The sequence below is a fragment of the Rhinoraja longicauda genome, chromosome 9, assembly GCF_053455715.1.
Source record: "Rhinoraja longicauda isolate Sanriku21f chromosome 9, sRhiLon1.1, whole genome shotgun sequence".
Classification (NCBI taxonomy): Eukaryota; Metazoa; Chordata; class Chondrichthyes; order Rajiformes; family Arhynchobatidae; genus Rhinoraja; species Rhinoraja longicauda.
The window spans coordinates 48,866,199-48,886,310 of NC_135961.1; the positions used below are offsets into that span (position 1 = coordinate 48,866,199).

General features: G+C 46.1%; 1 protein-coding gene across 1 annotated transcript in view; it reads right to left on the bottom strand.

Moving 5' to 3' along the window:
* Nucleotides 1-20,112, bottom strand: part of LOC144596718 (NHS-like protein 1) — a 240,738-nt gene that overhangs the window by 30,348 nt on the left and 190,278 nt on the right. Inside the window, exon 2 of the mRNA XM_078405440.1 lies at nt 4,974-5,126. Within this exon, the coding sequence (XP_078261566.1) occupies nt 4,974-5,126 (153 nt within the window). The remainder of the gene's footprint in view (nt 1-4,973; nt 5,127-20,112) is intronic.

A 20,112-nucleotide genomic window follows, 5' to 3' on the forward strand; every position in this document is an offset into this window, starting at 1 on the left:
TAGATGAGGTTGGAGGAGGTGCAAGTGAACCTGAAAAGACTGCCTCATCTGAAAAGACTGTCTGGGTCCTTGGACGAAGTCGAGGTGGGAGGTAAAGGGACAGGTGTTGCATATTCTGCGGTTGCTGGGGAAAGTACCTGGGGAGGGGCTGGTTTGGGTGGGAAGGGATGAGTGGACCAGGGAGTTGCGGAGGGAACGGTCTCTACGGAAAGCAGAAAGGGGTGGAGATGGAAAAAGATGTGGCTACTAGTGTGATCCCGTTGGAGGTGGTGAAAATGTTGGAGAATTATGTGCTGTATGCGATGGCTGATGGGGTGGAGGGTGAGGACAGGGGGGGGGACTCTGTCCTTGTCACCCCCCCCCCCCCATTCATAACAAGCACAGATCGTTTCTTGGAACACCTCCGCTCAGTCCACCTAAACCTACCTGATCTCCCGGTTGCTCAGCACTTTAACTCCCCCTCCCATTCCCACACCGACCTTTCTGTCCTGGGCCTCCTCCATTGTCAGAGTGAGGCCCAGTGCAAATTGGAGGAACAGCACCTCATATTTCACTTGGGTAGCTTACATCCCAGCGGTATGAACATTGACCTCTCTAACTTCAAGTTGCCCTTGCTTTCCCTCTCTCTCCATCCTCTCCCCCTTCCTAGTTCTCCCACTAGTCTTACTGCCTCCGACTACATTTTATCTCTGTATCGCCCACTCCCCTGGCATCAGTCTGAAGAAGGGTCTCGACCCAAAACGTCACCCATTCCTTCTGTCCAGAGATGCTGCCTGTACCCGCTGAGTTACTCCAGCATTTTGTGCCTGCATCTTTTATATCTTGTGTCTCCACTCGGTGTTGGGCAGAGATGAAAGAAAGGTCAAAGCAGAATTACAATGGCCGTGAAGGACTGACGGCTCTTTCACACCCAGCTGCCGCTGAGTAAAGCTATGCAAGCTCGGAGAGGGGAGGGGCTGCCCACTGTCAGTTATCGCAGGCCAGATGGCGAGACTCAAGGGGGAAATAGGGAGAGCAAGGCCGCAGACGGCTGGCTCACGTGGCCAGCAGGAGCAGTTCTTTTGTGCAAACTGCGGAGATGGAGAGAGAATGACAGCTGGGGTTGTGTGTGTGTGTGTGTGGGTGTGTTGGTGGGGAATCGAGTCAGACACACTGACTGTGCCTTTTCGCTCAGAGCCCAGCGCATGGCTCAAGCCTAAAAGCAGTGCCGGCAATCTCAGGCAGAAAGGCGTGCGGCCAGCTGCCTTCACGCAGCACAGGCCCATCAATCCTCCCCTTTTGTTTCCCACCGGAGGAATTTTGAACGACTAGGTGAGGAGCCTTCGCTGATCCTGGACTCCAGTCCCGCACTCTCAGCTTTCAGAGGAAAATCTAAACGCTTGCCGAGGGAGTACCGCAACGTTGGAGGTGCCAACTGTGTGATGTTAAACGGTGACACTGCCTGCTCTTGTAGGGGAGCGGTGGAATTAGGGAGGAAGGTCATACAGCTCAAAAGCAAGCTCCTCGCCCACCGATACAGGACTGACCATCGAACGCCCTTCTGTACTAATCCCACATGAATCCACATTTCTCCACATTCCCATCAATGCCCTCAGGTTCTGCTCACATCATTACAAGGGTCCAGTGGAGGTTTACAAGAATGATCCCAGGAATGAGTAGGTAAACCTATGATTTATTCACAAAATGCTGGAGTAACTCAGCAGGTCAGGCAGCATCTCGGGAGAGAAGGAATGGGTGACGTTTCGGGTCGAGACCCTTCTTCAGACTGATGTCGGGGGTGGGACAAAGGAAGGATATAGGTGGAGACAGGAAGATAGAGGGAGATCTGGGAAGGAGGAGGGGAAGGGAGGGACAGAGGAGCTATCTGAAGTTGGAGAAGTCGACGTTCATACCACCGGGCCGCAAACTGCCCAGGCGAAATATGAGGTGCTGCTCCTCCAATTTCCGGGGGGCCTCACTATGGCACTGGAGGAGGCCCATGACAGAGAGGTCAGACTGGGAATGGGAGGGGGAGTTAAAGTGCTGGGCCACCGGGAGATCAGTTGCGTTAATGCGGACCGAGCGCAGGTGTTCAGCGAAGCGATCGCCGAGCCTGCGCTTGGTTTCGCCGATATAAATAAGTTGACATCTAGAGCAGCGGATGCAATAGATGAGGTTGGAGGAGGTGCAGGTGAACCTCTGTCTCACCTGGAAAAACTGTTTGGGTCCTTTGATGGAGTTGAGGGGGGAGGTAAAGGGACAGGTGTTGCATCTCGTGCGGTTGCAGGGGAAAAACCTATGATGATTGTTTGTCAGCACTGGGCCTGTACTCGCTGGAGTTTAGAAGAATGAGGGGGGACCTCATTGAAACATACAGAATAGTGAAAGGCTTGGATAGAGTGGATTTGGGGAAGATGTTTCCACTGGTGGGAGAGTCTTGGACTAGAGGTCATAGCCTCAGAATTAAAGGATGTTCTTTTAGGAAGGAGATGAGGAGAAATTTCTTTAGTCAGAGGGTGGTGAATCTGTGGAATTCTTTGCCATAGAAAGCTGTGGAGGCCGTCAGTGGATATTTTTAAAGGCAGAGATAGATAGATTCTTGATTAGTACAGGTGTCACAGGTTATGAGAAGGCTGGAGAATGGGGTTAGGAGGGAGAGACAGATCAGCCATGATTGAATGGCAGAGTAGACTTGATGGGCTGAATAGTCTAATTCTACTCCTAATCCTTATAACCAAATGACCTTAAAAATTTTTTTTTTACAGTGTCTCGTTAATATGACAATAATATACCAATATCAATGCCAATATGCACACCACACTGGCTTGATCACAAGGGAGGCTGAAACCTTTGGCCGTGTCCCATTCGCTGTAGAAAGGAACTGTGGCCTGCCACCAGATCGAGTTCCGCCCCCTGCCCCAAACACGCCGATTTTCCCTGAACTCACGGGACACCGCCCTCCCTGGCAATAACTCTGCAGGGTTACGGGTGCTGCCATCGTTAACAGTGTATCACATGTTCTCCAACTGTTCCAAGATAGTGTTACACACGGCAACTTAACTCAACGGTAACATCAAACCTTTGGTAATTGTCATTTTCAACCCAATTTTCACTCTGCACTCTCCCAGCTTGTGATATCCATCAAGAGTCCACAGGGAATAGAGTGTCTGACAGACACACGCGATAACATTGTGCTGGTCTTCAGCACAGTTCCTTATGGGTTCACTGGGCGACAGCTTTGTTATTGGACTCGAAGCATCTCTCAATTTGACTGGGGCACAAATTAGGCGATCATGTTACAGTATATTCTCAGTTCAGCAACAAGCCATTCAGAACCACCTCTCTGAGACAGCGTTTATGTTTCATATACTGTCCTCCTTCCATTTGCTTCTCTCTTATGTATCTAACCACCTCATGCACAGAGAAATCTATGTCACTGATCTTGTAACTCAGTGCACTCCTCTAGAAATCTTGCCAGAGTTATTCCTAGAATTTGAGTTTCTTGAATGTATGTAGTAAATGTAATAGCAAGGAACTACAGATTGCAGACTTGTTTACACCCAAGATAGACACAAAAATGCTGGTGTAACACAGTAGGCCAGGGAGCATCTCTGGAGGAAATGGATAGTGACTGAAGAAGGGTCCCTACCCAAAACGTCACCTATCCATTTTCTCCAGAGACGCTGCCTGACCTGCTGAGTTACTCCAGCATTTTGTGTCTATCTTTGAATTTATGTTGCCTAGTTCTGGATTCCCTGCACATGGAAACACCTTTTCTAAGTCTAACCAATCAAACCCTTTCATAACCTTGAAAACTTCTATTCAATAGTCAATAGTCGTTTATTTGTCACATACACATAAATGTGTAGTGAAATGAAACATTACCCGCAGTTTAACAATAAGACCAGTAAGAATAATCAATAAAAATGCAATAACACATACAATCACAAACTAACACCAAACAAAAGAAACATCCATCACAGTGAGTCTCCTCAAGACCTTAGGCATCTCCTCAAGACCTTGAGATATCGCTTTAAGCCAGGTGAAACCTGGTCCAACTAAAATGGTCCTTGGTCAACCCTATCCAGGTTGTCTGCATCAGAAGTCCCCCTCCAAACTCTGGGCAGATTTTGCGGGACAGAACACAGGGAGTTCTACCACTATGTCACGAAGAGATTAAACAGCTCTTGATTGCCACCCCCTTATTCTCCCTACAGCAGGGCAATTTTGAAGCAGGGCCTTTCCAGGGGGGGGGGGGGGGGGGGGGGGGGTGCATTTTCCAGCATTTGTGTCGATCTTCGGTTTAAACCAGCATCTGCAGTTACTTCCAGGGATATGGACCAAAGCCATATTAGTGAGATGTCCGTAAGCAGGGCCTTTCCAGGGGTGTGGCCCGGATTGGTTATCTCTCCGTCACTGAAAGAAACCTTCTCATTACCAGTGTGCAGTCCCTGAGATCTTACTGTGCATGAACTAATGCCATTTGATCTACGTTGCAACACCTAGGAATCTCGCTCTGGCCAAATACTATCATATTTGTTTTTTTTTCATATTTCAGATACAGCGCGGAAACAGGCCTTTTCGGCCCACCAAGTCCGCACCGCCCAGTGATTCCCGCACACTAACACTATCTATAGACACTAGGGACAATTTTTTTTACATTTACCCAGTCAATTAACCTACACACCTGTACGTCTTTGGAGTGTGGGAGGAAACCGAAGATCTCGGAGAAAACCCACGCAGGTCACGGGGAGAACGTACAAACTCCTTACAGTACAGCACCCGTAGTCAGGATCGAACCTGAGTCTCCGGCGCTGCATTCGCTGTAAAGCAGCAACTCTACCGCTGCGCCACCGTGCCGCCCTATCACACCTACTTTGTCTCCTTGGTGTTTGGATGTGAATGCCAAGCCAACAAAATGGGGAACACCACAGGTGGAAATGGGGTGCAGAGGGAAGGGGAGTGGGTTTGGGGAGAGAAGGACACCAGCTCACCTCGCAGCACTGTTTTCAGGTTAACCTTGGCTTGCCGATGCAGGTCCTCCACACACGACGAGCGGCTGGAGGGCAAGAACACGTTCTCCTGTTGGTGCCATGACGCCTTATAGTGGACTGTCCACCGGCTCTCTTCATCCAGGTTAGAGACAGCTGGAAACAAAAGGGAGATTGTTCAACCCACTTGGATCTTCACAGGACAGGAGGCAGCCCTTCGGCCCATTTGTGTCAACATTCCAATTGGTCCCATTCAGCTCTGATCTGCCATCCACCCATAGTGGTAACAAGAATCAAGAGTTCAATTGTCACATGCAATTTTAGAGATTCATTACTTGTCCATTGTCCCAGTCCCAACCAATCTTCCAGCCAACCTCATTTAGTTGTTAGCCGATTCTAGACAATTTCAGGTCATGCATCATATTATCATGTGATATGTTGGAGAGGAGGAAAAGATTTATCCAAAGGCTCGATAGGATCACCTCTCTTAGAGGGACTCTTATCCTTATCCTCCACACTAAACATGCTTCAGAAACCCAACACAAGGCAACTGACAAGAAACCCAAGTATTAAAAGCCTGGTTTTTCCAAGGCTTGAAGAAAGGTAAAAAATTAACTGTTTCTCTCTCCACTGATGCTGCCTGGCCTGCTGAGTGCTTCCAGCATTGTCATTCCAGAATTTCGCCGCCTGCAGTTCTGTGCATTTTCAAAGGTATAATTTAGTTTAGCCTGTCAGGTGACTGAGCTGCTGAGCCCTGCCATCCAACTTGTCCACGCCAACCAGGGTCAGCACAGTGGCGCAGCAGTAGAGTTGCTGTCTTACAGCGTCAGAGTCCCCGGTTCGATCCTGACTATGGGTGCTGCCTGTAAGGAGTTTGTACCTTCTCCTTGTGACCGCGTGCGCTTTCTCCGGATACTCCAGATTACTCCCACATTCCAAAGACGTGCAAGTATATAGGTTTGGTTTCTGTAAACTGTCCCTAGTGTGCAAGGCGGAACTAGTGTACGGGTGATGGTTCGACAGCGTGGACTCGGTGGGCCGAAGTGTCTGTTTCCATGCAGTATCTCTAAACGACACTATACTAAACTAAATGACCAAGATACCCCATCCAAGCTAGTCTCCTGTCCCATATCCCTATAAATCTTTCCTATCTAAATTATAATCTGGAAATTGGAAAAACAACAATTAGACTGGGCAACCACAAGAACTATTGGATTGTTAGAAAGATAATATGGTTCACCAATATCCTTTGGAGGAAGGATCTGCTGTGTAGCTGTGCCTACCTGATGACTCAAGATCCACCTCATGTGGCTGATTCTTAAATGCCCTCTCAAGTGGCTCAGCAAGCCCCTCAGCTCTGGGTGACACCATCACTACATTCTCCAGGGCAGTTAGGCTTGGGCAATACATACCGGCAATGGCAGCGATGCCCAAAGATTAAGAAATTCAGGTCGTAGTCAAAGGCCCAACTCATCCGTGCCAACGATGCCCATGTACGGCTAGTTCCATTTGCCCACATTTGACCCATATTCCTCTGCTCTTTTCCTATCATTGCACCTGTCCAACTGTCTTTTAAATGGTGTCTTGTACCTGCCTCAACCACTTCCTCCAGGTCTAGATTAAAAACGAAGACATATTTGGAAGACTCTGGCATGATTAAGTGTTAGGTGTTGTTAGAACAATTAAAGTGATCGACTGGAGGAACAATGATCAGCATTGCGGTTATATCATTCTGTTAGTAAGGCAAAGGATTGCATGAGTTCAAATCTCAACATATCACCACCAATTAGTGGTGGGTATTTTGGAACAAGCTACCAGATGAGGTAGTTGAGGCTGTGTACCACAGTGGCATAGATGATTGAGCCGCTGTTTTTAGGCAAAACATTAACCCAAGGATGACACAAAATAACCCAAGCCACGATTCTGAAGAATAAGGCAGTTCTCTACAACATCACAGTCACAATTTCTTCCTCAACTAAACACAATTAGAGCAGATTAACTGATTATCACATTATCACACTGCTGTCTTGCGGGCTTGTGTTCAGAAACTGGATGCTGAGTTCCCTATATTATAGCAGTGAATATACCTCAAATATATAGAGGCCAGAGAGTACTGTGGGATGCCAGGGTTTGCAAGGTGCAATGCAAATGTCATTCCTTTTAATCCACAGTTTTCATCTAGAGTGGTTCCATTTAAAGTGAGTCTGCACTCTATTCACCATAACCTGATTATTTCTCTTTTTTCAGGTTACTGATCATTTCACTAACTGACTTCACTATTTTATGCAAAGGCCAGGCTACTTACTGTATGTTATATATAACATGGGCGTCACCTCACAAGTGTCACACTGTCGTATACCACTGTCGTGCTTTGAAGTGGTCAGCAACAAGTTACATTTACAAAGACTTGCATTTCTATAGCAGTCTTTCAGGATGTCCATTTACAACCAATGAATTTAGGATGGATCGTTGCTGTGGTTGCAGAGCCTCTCGTATCCACACAGCAACCCCCCAACAAACAGTCCATCTGTTTTTGTGTTCCTGCTGATCAATAAACATCGGCCCAGGAATGCGGAGAGAACTGTCCTTTACTTGTGGGATTTCCAACTGAAAGGGCAGTAGGAACCTTGATTTAATGTCTCTGGCGAAAGTAGGTGCAATGGAATGAAATCCCCCCCCAAAGAATGCAAACACTGACATTGAGCCACACCAGGGGACTCTGGGATAGGTGACCTTTTGGTCAAAGAGATGGTCTTACAGGAGAGAGAAAAAAGAAACCGTTCACAATACGTCCTGAGCTATGGTTTCTCCAAAGGAGGCACTGTATTATATTGTATTAGAGTGCGTTATAATAATAATAATAATAATGTGTTTTATTTATATAGCGCTTTTCATATACTCAAAGACGCTTTACAGAGATTTAGAGAACATAGGGAAATGAATAAATAGATAAATAAGTAAATAAATAAACGAACAGAGAAAGGAGACAGAAGGTGAGGTGACCTTCAGTGGTTGAAGGCAGTACTGAACAGGTGAGACTTCAGCGATGTTTTGAATGTGGTGAGTGTGGAGGAGTCTCTAACGTTTTGGGGTAGTGAGTTCCATAGGGTGGGAGCAGCGATGGAGAAAGCCCTGTCCCCCCAGGATCTGAGTTTGGTCCGGATGTGGGGGGATAGGAGATTGGCAGCAGCAGAGCGGAGGGTGCAGGTGGGAGTGTGCCTGTGGAGGAGGTCGGTCAGGTAGGATGGGGCCAGGTTATGGAGGGCTTTGTAGGTTATGAGGAGGATTTTGTACTGGATTCTCTGGGGGATGGGGAGCCAGTGGAGTTTATAAAGGACGGGGGTGATATGGTCACGGATCGGGGTGTGGGTGAGTAGACGGGCAGCGGAGTTTTGAATGGATTGAAGTTTACTGATGATTTTTGAGGGTGCGCCATAGAGGAGGCTGTTGCAGTAGTCCAGACGGGAGGTGATGAAGGCGTGGATGAGGGTTTCTGCAGCTGTGGAGGAGAGGGATGGACGGAGACGGGCAATGTTATAGTGAGGTATACTGTATTATAGGATATTGTAGTGTGTTACAGGGTGTTATGATATATTCTATCGCATTATAGTGAGTTATATAGTGTGTTGTAGGGTCTTATAGTGTACCATATTGTATTATAGTGAGTTATAGTGAGGTATACTGTTATAGGGTATTATATTTTATTATGGTGAGTTGCAGGGTGTTCGAGTGTATTATTGTAACAATGTCTCTACCAATGTCCTGTGGCCAGCTATGAACATGCAGAACATTATACATTATTATTGAAGACCACAAGCGGGATTATTTGCCATTATGAATTATATCCCAGCAAAGCGTCAGTGTATCCAGGATTTGAGAAGATAGAGGATGAGCTGTGCAAAAATTAAAACAGCTGGGATGAGTTGCATAACTAGAATGCCCTTCAAGGATTTTTGAACCTTTGGAGCTCAGAGCTCTCCCAGAATGTATTACAACAGCTGGGCTTGCATGGCATTTTAGGGTGGAAGTATTGTTGGGAGAGCAGGAAAAATAACTACAGGAGATTCATTCCTACAGTGTCGAGTCATAGTCAAATGTATCCACCTTACTGTGTGAAAACCATAGATAATCATTCAATTCCAAAATGCGGTATAGGTCCATGATACGTGTTTGTGTTTGCAACAAATCCCTTACAGTGAAAGGAATTCCCTGCTCTTTGACCAAGTCTGAAGCAGACATAAAAAGCTGGAACAACTCAGCAGGTCAGATAGCATCTCCGGAGAAAAGGAACATGAGGCGTTTTGGGTCGATACCCTTCTTCAGACTGAGTGTCAGGGGAAAGGGAACGAGAGATTTTGATGGTGATATAGAACAAATGAATGAAAGATATGCAAAAAAAGTAATGATGATAAAGGGAACGGGCCATCCTGACCCAAAATGTTGCCTGTTCATTTCCTCCACAGATGCTTCTGACCCACTAAGTTCCTTCAGCAGTTTGTTTTTTGCTCCTTACAGTGTATGTTGCCCTGTACAAACCAGGGAAGATAGCAGCCCTTCACAGTGTATACTGCCCTGTATCAACCACACTGTGGAAACTCTGTAGACAGTCCTTACAGATAATAATAATAATATTCATTTATTGTCATTGCAACGAGTACAACGAAATTAAAAAATAGCCAATCCTGACGGTGCGTACAAACATATATGCAATAAATGCAAAAACAAATAAATACATAAATACAATTATATTAAGTACAAGATTTTTTAACGGTGTTGCCTAGTGCAAAGGTAGTGTTCAGTTCTCGTATGGCCCTGGGGTAAAAACTGTTCTTAAGTCTGTTTGTTCGGGATTTGATCGACCTGAAACGTCGACCAGAGGGCAGATGAACAAACAGACGGTGGCCGGGGTGGGATGGATCTTTTATTATTTTGCCTGCTCTACTGAGGCAGCGTAGGCTGAACAGGTGCTCCAGGGAGGGCAGTGAGCAGCCGATGATCTTCTGGGCCGTCGTGATGACCCTCTGAAGGGCCTTCCTGTCCTTTTCTGAGCAGCTGGCATACCATGTGGTTATACAGTATGCCAGCACACTCTCGATGGAGCAGCGATAGAAGGACAACATGAGCTTCTCCTGCAGGTTGGTTTTCCTGAGGATCCTCAGGAAGTGGAGTCTCTGCTGTGCCTTCTTTACTGTGGTGATGGTGTTGGTAGACCAGGTAAGATCCTCTGCGATACAGACAGTCGTCGGGTTATGACATGGTTTCCTTCCTGAGAACTGTTTGCAACCCAAACCGTTTGTAAGTTAGAAATAAGCAAACACGATGTGTGGGAGCGGATCATAGAATCGGCCGTGGCGGGAGGAGCAGGCAGGCACGGGGAGAGCAGCAGCCAGCCAGCCTCACTGACTCAGCGAGTGAGTCCGCTCAGCGCTCCCAGCTCTGCTTGGCTCAACCCAAAGCCCCATTATTATGGTTTGTGGGGTTTGGCAGAGAAGGCACATGGAAATGACCCATTCCCACCCTGGCAGAAGATGCCTGCAGCCCATCAACAGCCTGTACATTCATTCCCATCCATCCCGCCGGTCTCCCTGAAGCTCATTCATGTGTGGGGTGTCCATAACTCAGGTGTTCGTAAGAAGGATCTGCACGTGCTGGTTGAAACCGAAGATAAACACAGAAAGCTGGAGTAACTCAGCGGGTCAGACAGCATCTTTGGAGAAAAGGAATAGGTGGCATTTTGGGTCGAGACCCTTCTTCAGATTCAGGGGAAGGGGGAAATGCCATTCCTCTGACTATCAGGTGTTTGTAACCTGCAGAGGAGCTGAACTGCCGGTACAACCAGTGCAGAGAGGCATTTTGTGCACTTGAGTTCTATAGTGATGAGCATATTTGTCGTGCATGGATACAGGTTTCCTTCCACAAATACACATTATTCATAATGTACACAATAAATACAATTAGAACATGACGTTATTGACAACCACTAATAACTCGCAATATAATCACATCAACATCACTAATGTTCAATCCTTGGACTTTGCCTAGGTGCAGCTTATTACTCAGACCCAGCCCCTCCTTGCGAAAGGACGGCTGAACCCTCGCCTGTGGTCCTTCCCCACAGAGCCTTTACCGTGGCTGCACTGACCTTCAGTGCATCCCTCTGTACAGACTCCTGCACATTCCCTTCCGAACACCTCACTGCACTGGAAGATCAACATGTTTCAGGCAGAGCAAAGTGCTCCTTTTCATCCATTTATTGATCTTCCGGCAGCATCTGATGTTTGTCTCAGTTTGCGTCAATACAGTGCCTATCAGCTGAACAAAAGGAATCGTATCGCCAGGATGTCTTGTGGTAATCCGTACATCTCCGCTGTATCCATCAGTGAACAGTTATCATTCAGTTAGATAGCCGTCTTTTACCTCATGTTAGAGGAGTTTAGAACTAGAGGACGTAGGTTTCAGGTGAGTTAGAAGAGGTTTAAAGGGGTCTTAAGGGGTCAATATTTCACACAGAAGATAGTAGGTATATGGAATGAGCAGTTAAAGGAGGTTGTGGAGACAGGAAGAGTAACAACAATTATGAGGCATCTGGACAGGTACCTAAATGAATAGGGCATAGATTCATAGATTGATAGTTATACAGCACGGAAATAGGTCCTACGGTCCAACTCTTCCAATCAGACCAAGATGCCAATCTCCACTAATCCTATTTGCATGGCTTTGGTCCATATCCCACTAAACCTTGTGTAGGAAGGAACTCCGGATGCTGGTTTAAACCAAAGATAGACACAAAATGCTGGAGTAACTCAGCATCTCTGAAGAGAAGGAATGGGTGATGTTTTGGGGTCGAGACCCTTCTTCAGACTAGTCAGGGGAAAGGGAAACGAGAGAAATATCTTCCCACTAAACTTTGCCTTTGAATGTACCTATCCAAATATATTTTAATTGTTGTAATTGGTCCCAGCCCACAATTTCCATTGGCAGCTCGTTCCATCTGGCCTCTACCCTCAGCGTGAAAAACCCGCCCCTCAGGTCCCCTCCAAATCTTTTCCCAATCAGTTTAGATCTATGCCTTCTAGTTTTAAACTAGCCTGGGAAAATGACTGTGATTAACTACCCTATCTATGCCCCTCGTGATTTTATAACTCCCTATAAGGTCTTTCTTTAGTCTCCTTGCTCCAGGGAAAGTAATCACAGTGTATTAAATCTCTCCTTATAACGCAAGCCTTTACAGCCTCGACAACATTCCCGTGAGTCTTTTCTGCACCCTCTCCAGCTTAATCACATTCTTTCTATATTGAGACAACTAGAAATGCACACATTCATCAAAGTACGGCTTAACTAAACATTTGACCAACTGTGACATTATATCCTGACTCTCATACTCAATGCCTATAAATGCGACCATACCATGCACATTCTTCACCACCCTGTCACCACTTTGAGGGAACTATGTGCTTATACCCCAAGACCTTGCTGTTCAACTTCTGTTCAAATGTTCCCCAGGGTTCTGCCATTCACTGTGTACATCCTGGCCTGACTAAAATACATCACTGCACACCTGCCTGAATTAAATTCCATTTGCCATTCATCTGCCCACTTTCCCAGTTGATTGAGATCCCGTCGTAACCTTAGATAACCTTCATCACCAATTTTGGGGTCATCAGTAAAGATATTAATGGTGCTATCAATATTCTCTCACTATCTGCCCTATATACACCGATCCCTCTGTTAGAGAGGGACTGTGTTCCTAGAAAACCATCTGTTTCACAATTTTCCATAATATGAATACTTAACAAAAATTAACAAAATTTGTTGTTTCTTTTGCATTTTCTGTTTCCTTAAAGTTATTTTTCTCTTATTCCTTATGAGCAAAATTTTATTATGTATCGCAAACCTTTTCATAATGATTTGTGAATTCTGTTGGGAGAATTTCCATTACCTCAAATATTGTAACATGGGGCCACAATGTAAATGTCCCTCATAATTGTGTATACCTCTATCAGGTTCTCCACTCAGCTTCATCTGCTCCAAGGGAAACCAGCCCAGACTATCTAGTCTCTTCTCATAACATTCAGGTGAATTTCCTCTCCAGCCTCTCCAGTGCAATCACACCCTTCCTATAGCATGTTGACCAGAACGCCACACAATAGCCTCGCCAATGTTTTACAATGTTGTACCATTGATTTTATATTCTGTGTTCCAACTAATAAAGTCACGTATCTGGTGTGGCAGCTTAATAACTTTATCGTTGGTGCTGCCACCAGAGGTCCTTGGAAATGTTCACCAAGGACTCTCTGATCCTCAGTAGCCCAGGGTCCCACCATGCAATACGTATGGCCTCACCTTCTTAGCCTTGTCAAAATTAACACCTCACATCTTCCAGGATTGTGCTGCAACTACTATTTATTATGCACCTTACCAACTGATCAATATCATGTCAGCAACAGCACCGATCTTCATCTAGTCTGCAGAAGACAATTATTCCACAGACCTGCACATTTGTGGGATTGGGAAAATAACCAGGGAAATCCCACACGTCACACCAATGCCGGAGATCAGGATCAAACCCCTTGAGACTCCCTGCAGTTGCACTCCCTGCAGTATTACTGTACCGCCTATCATTATCTGCATTGATAATGGCGTGGAGGGGAGGCACTGAGAACACAGGGGGGGGGGGGGGGGGGGGGGCCATTGGGGACAAAAGGAATACTTTATAACTCAGTCGGCGCCCTTTATATGGCGACTCTTTGCATATTTGAGTATGCAAAACAAAGAATCTCACTGTGGCATGTCACGTGTGATAAAAAAGTATCATTCATTCATTCATTGCAAAGCTCTCTGAGACACACTGGGGGAGAGGAGACTTTATGTTTCTTGTAAAGAGCTGTTACAGGTGAGTGCAGGAAATCTGCTGTGGGCTATGAACAATGAATGGGCCCAGTCAAATCCAACCTAATCTTCAAATCCAACCTAATCCTGCCTCAAATACCAACACTGAAATGAGATTCCAAACTTGATGATTTTGAAGCCAAAACATTTGTTTTTAAATCAATATTTATAATCCTCTACTCAGGATGCTTTTGACGTGTCTCAATGACTTCCATCTAATGGCATTCTATTGACCACAATGAAATGCTTTGAAAGATTGGAAATAGCTTACATCTGTGCCAGTCTTCTGGATAATCTAGATGGCAAGCAATTCACATACAGAGAATATAGCTCTGCAGAGACCATCATCTCCCATGCATTACTTTCAGCTCTGGATTACCTATTCATTGACTACAGCTCAGCCTTCAACACAGTAATACTGAACAAGCTCGTCTCTAAACTCCTTGACCTTGGCCTTGGGGCCTCCATCGGCAACTGGCTTCTGGCCTTTCTGATCGTCAGACCTCAATCAGGTAGAATTGGTCATAACATTTCCTCCACCCTGGCTATCAACACGGGCACATCTCAGGATTGTGTGCTCTGTCCCTTGCTCTATTCCCTGTATGCCCATGACTGTGTGGCCAAGTACATTGCCAACTCAATCTTTTAAGTTTGCAGATGATATCACAGCTGTCGGCTGGATCAATGATGGGATGAAACACAGAAGAAAGATCGAGGACCTGGAGTCATAATATCAGGACAACGAACTAGTTCTTAATGTCAGCAAGACAAAAGAGTTGGTTGTTGACCTATGGAAGCGAGGGGGTGACCACAGTATATACCCAATCTTCGGAGCTGTGGAGATGGTCAGCAGCTTCAAGTTTCTTGGCATCCATATCAAAAGCAACCTAACCTGGTCCTTTCATATTGATGCAGACATCAAGAAAACAGAACAACCTATATTTAATTTCTTGTGCATCTGAGAAGATTCAGCATGACCATGCGGATTTTCGTGAGCTTCTATAGATGTGCTATAGAAAGTATTCTGACCGGATGCATCTCAACCTGGTGGGGCAAGTGCTGTGCTCTTGACTGCCTGAACTGCCGAGTGGTGAACACAGCCCAGGCTCTTCACTTCCCTATCCAGTCCATCTTCATGGTGCGTTCCATCAGGAAGGCTGGAAGTATTATCAAGGATGCCTGCCATCCTGGCCATTCCTTTGGCTGCCTTCCACCTTCTGGGAGAACATACACAAAGCTCTGATGTCCAGACTGAAGAACAACTTCTTCTCCACTGCTATCAGACTCCTGAACCAATTACCTCTTTCACATCACTTTCCTGGAGGTGCTGCCACATACTCTTGTGCATTACCTCTTCCCCATTCAACTATTCCGTTATTGTACTTTAATATATTTTTGCACCATTTCAGATTGCATGACAACCGTGCAACATTCTGCTGTTTTATACTTGTCGTTGCATTTATTGTTGTATTTATCATTACTGGATGTATACTCTTCACTCCGTGAACTTCATGTGAACAAGCAATTTCATTGCATTCTATACAGTATATTAATTTGCACTACTTGTATATATATATATATATACACAAACACATATACATACACACACACGCACATACATACATGCATATATATGTATATGACAAGAAAATCAATCTGCAATGGGAGAAAAAGGTTGTCAAATAAATTTCAAAAGGTTGTCCAATTCAGCTTCTTCATCCCCATATTGAAATGCAGACTGAGTTGACTAGTCTGTCCCAGTGCGATAGAGATTTAAAATATGACCACAATAGATTTTACATTTACTCTCTGATGACAATCCTGTGTGTAACTGGGCATACGCTGGATACTCAGGACATTCTCCCTTGTACCTGCCCTGGTTAAGTCACCAGTTTTAGCTCAGCAGGGTACAAATAGTGGAAACTACCAGAGGTCAGCCATTTAATAACAATAGTCACCAGCACGGCCAGCATTCACTATCCTTCTCTCAGTGACGCGAGGGTTTGCACCATTATGGAGCGAACATTGATCGAACAATTGAGGAGCAAAAATAAGTGCGATGGACCTGAAACCTGTGATATCCCCAACCTCTTCCAGCCCCCCTTACACTTTATATCCTGCACTCCCCCTCCTCCGGACACTTTGCCTTTCCAGCCTCTTCAGTCATTGCACTTACAGACCCTCCTCATCCCTTCCAGCCCCCCCCCCCTTCACTCGCCCTTGCCCCTCACTCCTTCAGTCGCTTCACCCATCCCAAATCCTCACTCTGAAATCCGATCCCTCACTCTCAAACGTCCCTCATCCCTTCTAGCCTCCTTCATCCTTCCTATCCAAGCTCTCCCTCACCCAGCCAGCATGTCACTCCCCACCCCTCCCTCCAGACCTGTGTCAATCTTCCATTTCACAAAGCTTCACCATCAAAGCTTACTCTGTGAACCAGCCCCTTCGTTCCCAAGCCATACGCTCATGACGGATATTCCTGCTGTGGTCACAAATAACGACAGGTTTTCCTGCACTACCACAGGCAGACTCCTCACGCTCTGTGCCTCCAGCAAACCTCGGCGGGGAAGCGTTCTGCTGCACTTACCCCTTTTCGTGAAGAGTTTGAAGAAGGATTCCAACTTTCTGTTGATGAACACCACCATCTCTTTTCACATTCACTCTGTGCTTCCAGGTCTTTGAGACATCATCCTAGCTTGCAGTTTGGCTAGAAGTGTGCTGTCACTTGCAAAGCCTTCAGCGGGCTTGAGGGAGGGGGGAGCACTGCTCTTTTTTAGTGCTCGTCAAACAGTTGCTTAGACTCATAAACCTGATACGTCAGGTTTTCATTTGGGGAGAGGGAGAGGTGGAAGTGAAGGGAGGCTTGCTTTCTTATATAAAAAGAAAGCCTTGTAATTTAAGAAGCTTCAGTTTGGAAGCAGTCTATCTCTCTCTCTCTCTCTTTCTCTCTCTCTCTCTCTCTCTCTCTCTCCCTGTCCCTCTCTCCCTCAGCGAAAGTGATCCCAGCGTAGAAATATTATCTCTTCCACTTAGCTCATCAATATGTCACAGTTCTCACCACACTGCGCCGAGTATACTTCCACTTGAGTGTCCCGAAACGCAGGCTTAATTTATGGATTAGTGACGCAAATGTTGAGGAATAAGTTGTGGTCCCTTCAAGTCCACCTGTGCCTCAAGTCTAAGGGAACGCAACAAAAAAAAAGCAGCAAAGGACTTTTCCACCCAGACAGGCTCCTCCCTTCTCCTGCCCTCCCTGCGTTGCTAAGCGATAGACTCACAAAGTAATTCCGCAGCCACACAGCACCTCCCCCAACCATCGCTACCCCCAACACCCCCCCCCCCACCCCACCCCACCCCACGCCCCAACCTTGTGTGAGCCAGCACGTGAAGTGAACCGCGAGACAATCTGATTCATTCCTAACAGCGAGGGGGGTCATTGTCTGGCTGGCCTCTCACCACAGTCAATGGCTGGATCTTTACAATAGGACCTCTGTGGAATTGCTAATGCAGTATGCATTTTTTTTTCACCACAGATTATCAGCTTCAGTCCCCTTGTGTTCCACAATTAATTCTCATCTCCTTGAAGTTCCTATTGCAGTGGTTGCAACTACTGCCAGGTAGCTGAAACCAAAACCCGTGCTGAAGTCCACCTAGTCTGAAGTACATGGCTTTGTGTTGCTATCTTTTGTATACAACTTTCCACTTACTCTTTAGCAAGAGATGTTTTTTTCGCCCCCTCCCCCTCCCCCTCCCCCCCTCACAGGTTTGAATCAATAGTTAACAAAACAGCGTCTCGTTCTTCAGTCAGTCAGAAGCTAACCAAAAATTTAACTAAAAGTAAAGGAAAAAACGTAAAACATTGAAAGGCTGAAATGAAAATACACCGCAGATTCAACAGGAAGTGAAACGGGAACAGAGGTGGTTAATGATTCAGATGTAGACACCGGGAAAGAACACAAACATTATTAACCTGCCCTGACCTTGATGTTAGTGCCCTCTGCACTGGGTGGAACTGTTGTGAATTTCCGGCATACCACCCCCATTCCACCAACTTCTTTTAAATTAAAACGAAAGGTTTAATGGTCTCCTCTTCCTAATGGCTCCTAATCAATAGACTCTTAACGATCAGCATTCTGTAGTAACCACTCCACCCCACCCCCTCAGCCTTTCTTGACTGAAGGCGCTCACATGCGGTATTCATGTACGAAGAACATAGAACAGTGCAGCTCAGGAAAATAAGCCAACTTTCTGCTTCCACTACCTTTTTAATTAGACAGGCAACTTGTGAAATGTAGGAAAATAGCATGCATGAAGGTCTGAAGAAGGGTCTCGACCCGAAGCGTCACCCATTCCTTCTCTCCTGAGATGCTGCCTGACCCGCTGAGTTACTCCAGCATTTTGTGTCTACTTTCAAGTTTATAATGGGAATAAAGTGCTGAAAATACTCAGTAAGTTGGCAGCATCCGCGCAAAAAAGAAATACAGCCAATGTTTCATGTCAATGGGCCTTCATCCGCTCTGATAAAATGCTGTCCGACCTGCAGGTGTTTACTAGACATCCTTGGTAGCGGTTCTATCCTTATTGCAGGTTTTCAGTATCTGATTTCTATTGGAGCTTGCTGTGCACAATATGGTTGCTATTTTTGTGTAGGATAGAACTGCTGATGCTGGTTTAAATCGAAGGTAGACACAAAATGCTGGAGTAACTCAGCGAGGCAGGCAGCATCTCTGGAGAGAAGGAATGGGTGACGTTTTGGGTCGAGACCCTTCTTCAGATCTTCATGCTTGCTATTTTCCTACATTTCACAAGCTGCCTCTCTAATTAAAAAATATACAGCACTCTTGAAGGTTCCTGAGGTTGTGAAGGGCATCACTGTGTATGACTACATTATTTCTTTACATTTTCTCTGACAGTTCTTCTCCAACCATTTTAAAATTCGGTCAGATGCTATCATGCTTTGATAGGACGCAACAGTAGCAGCATCCCCTAAGAATCATGGTGGTAGAATTGCAGCGCCAGAGACCCGGGTTCGATCCTGACTACGGGTGCTGTCAGTACGGAGTTTGTACGATCTCCTAGTGACTGCGTGTTTTTTCTCCGGGTGCTCTGGTTTCTTCCCACACGCCAAAGACGTACTGGTTTGTAGGTTAATTGGCTTCAGTAAAATTGTAAATTGTTCCCAGTGTGTAAGATAGTGCTGGTGTACAGGGTGATCACTAGTCAACACGGACTCGGTGGGCCGAAGGGCCTGTTTCCGCTCTATATCGTTAATGTCTAAAGTAAAGTCCAAAATCTAAGGAGGTCATCACTGGGACCAATCAGAATGAAGACAGCTGGCACAGGGTCTAATCATGAGCGCCTTCTTCCCCAATCCCAAACCGCAGACTAGACTGACTGCAGCAACCGAGGGTATTGGCCCTGGTGTTCCCACCTCCAGGACACATACTGGTGGGCTAACAGGGCACTGAGAACCACACCCTACTGTGAGGAAGTGGGAATCAAATCGAAAGGGGAGCTGTGCAGGAAGGAACTGCAGATGCTGGTTTAAATCGAAGACAGCCACAAAATGCGGGAGTAACTCAGCGGGACAGGCAGCATCTCTGGAGAGAAGGAATGGGTGACGATTCGGGTCGAGACCCTTCTTCAGACTGATGAGCTGTCGATGGACGGGAGTGAGAATACGTTGCACTGCTACAGAGAAATAAGGAGAGGGGGAATGGGTTGTGATGGGATCGGTCTCGGAAAATCAGGATAGATGGAGTGAGAATGATGGGATCGGAATAGGGAAAATTAGTGGAGGGGGAATCGGAATCACGGAATGGTACGAAGAAATAAGGAAGGGAGTGGTAGTGACAGGAATGGTATCATAGGAAAGAAAATAAGGATGGTGTGTGCAGGAATGATGGAATGACAGGTAGATTTCAGGAGAGTGGATCAGGAATGATGGGAATGATACAGGGAAATCAGGAGAGGGGAATGGGAATGATGGAATTGAGATAGAAAAATCGGGAGAGGGGAGTGAGAATGATGGGATCAGTGTAGGGAGATTAGGAGAGGTGGAATCAGAGCACTCCCTCAGTGCCGAGCTGATGGATCAGCAATCTTCTAACTCTGAGGCAAGGGTGCTGATAAATAAGGCATGGATGACATTACACAGTGGGGGTCCCTATGCTGGATGAGGTCCGATGATCATCCAGGTGCTGAGAAACCCATGTTAAAAAACCCAGCTGGCATTTGCCATCGCACCATTGCA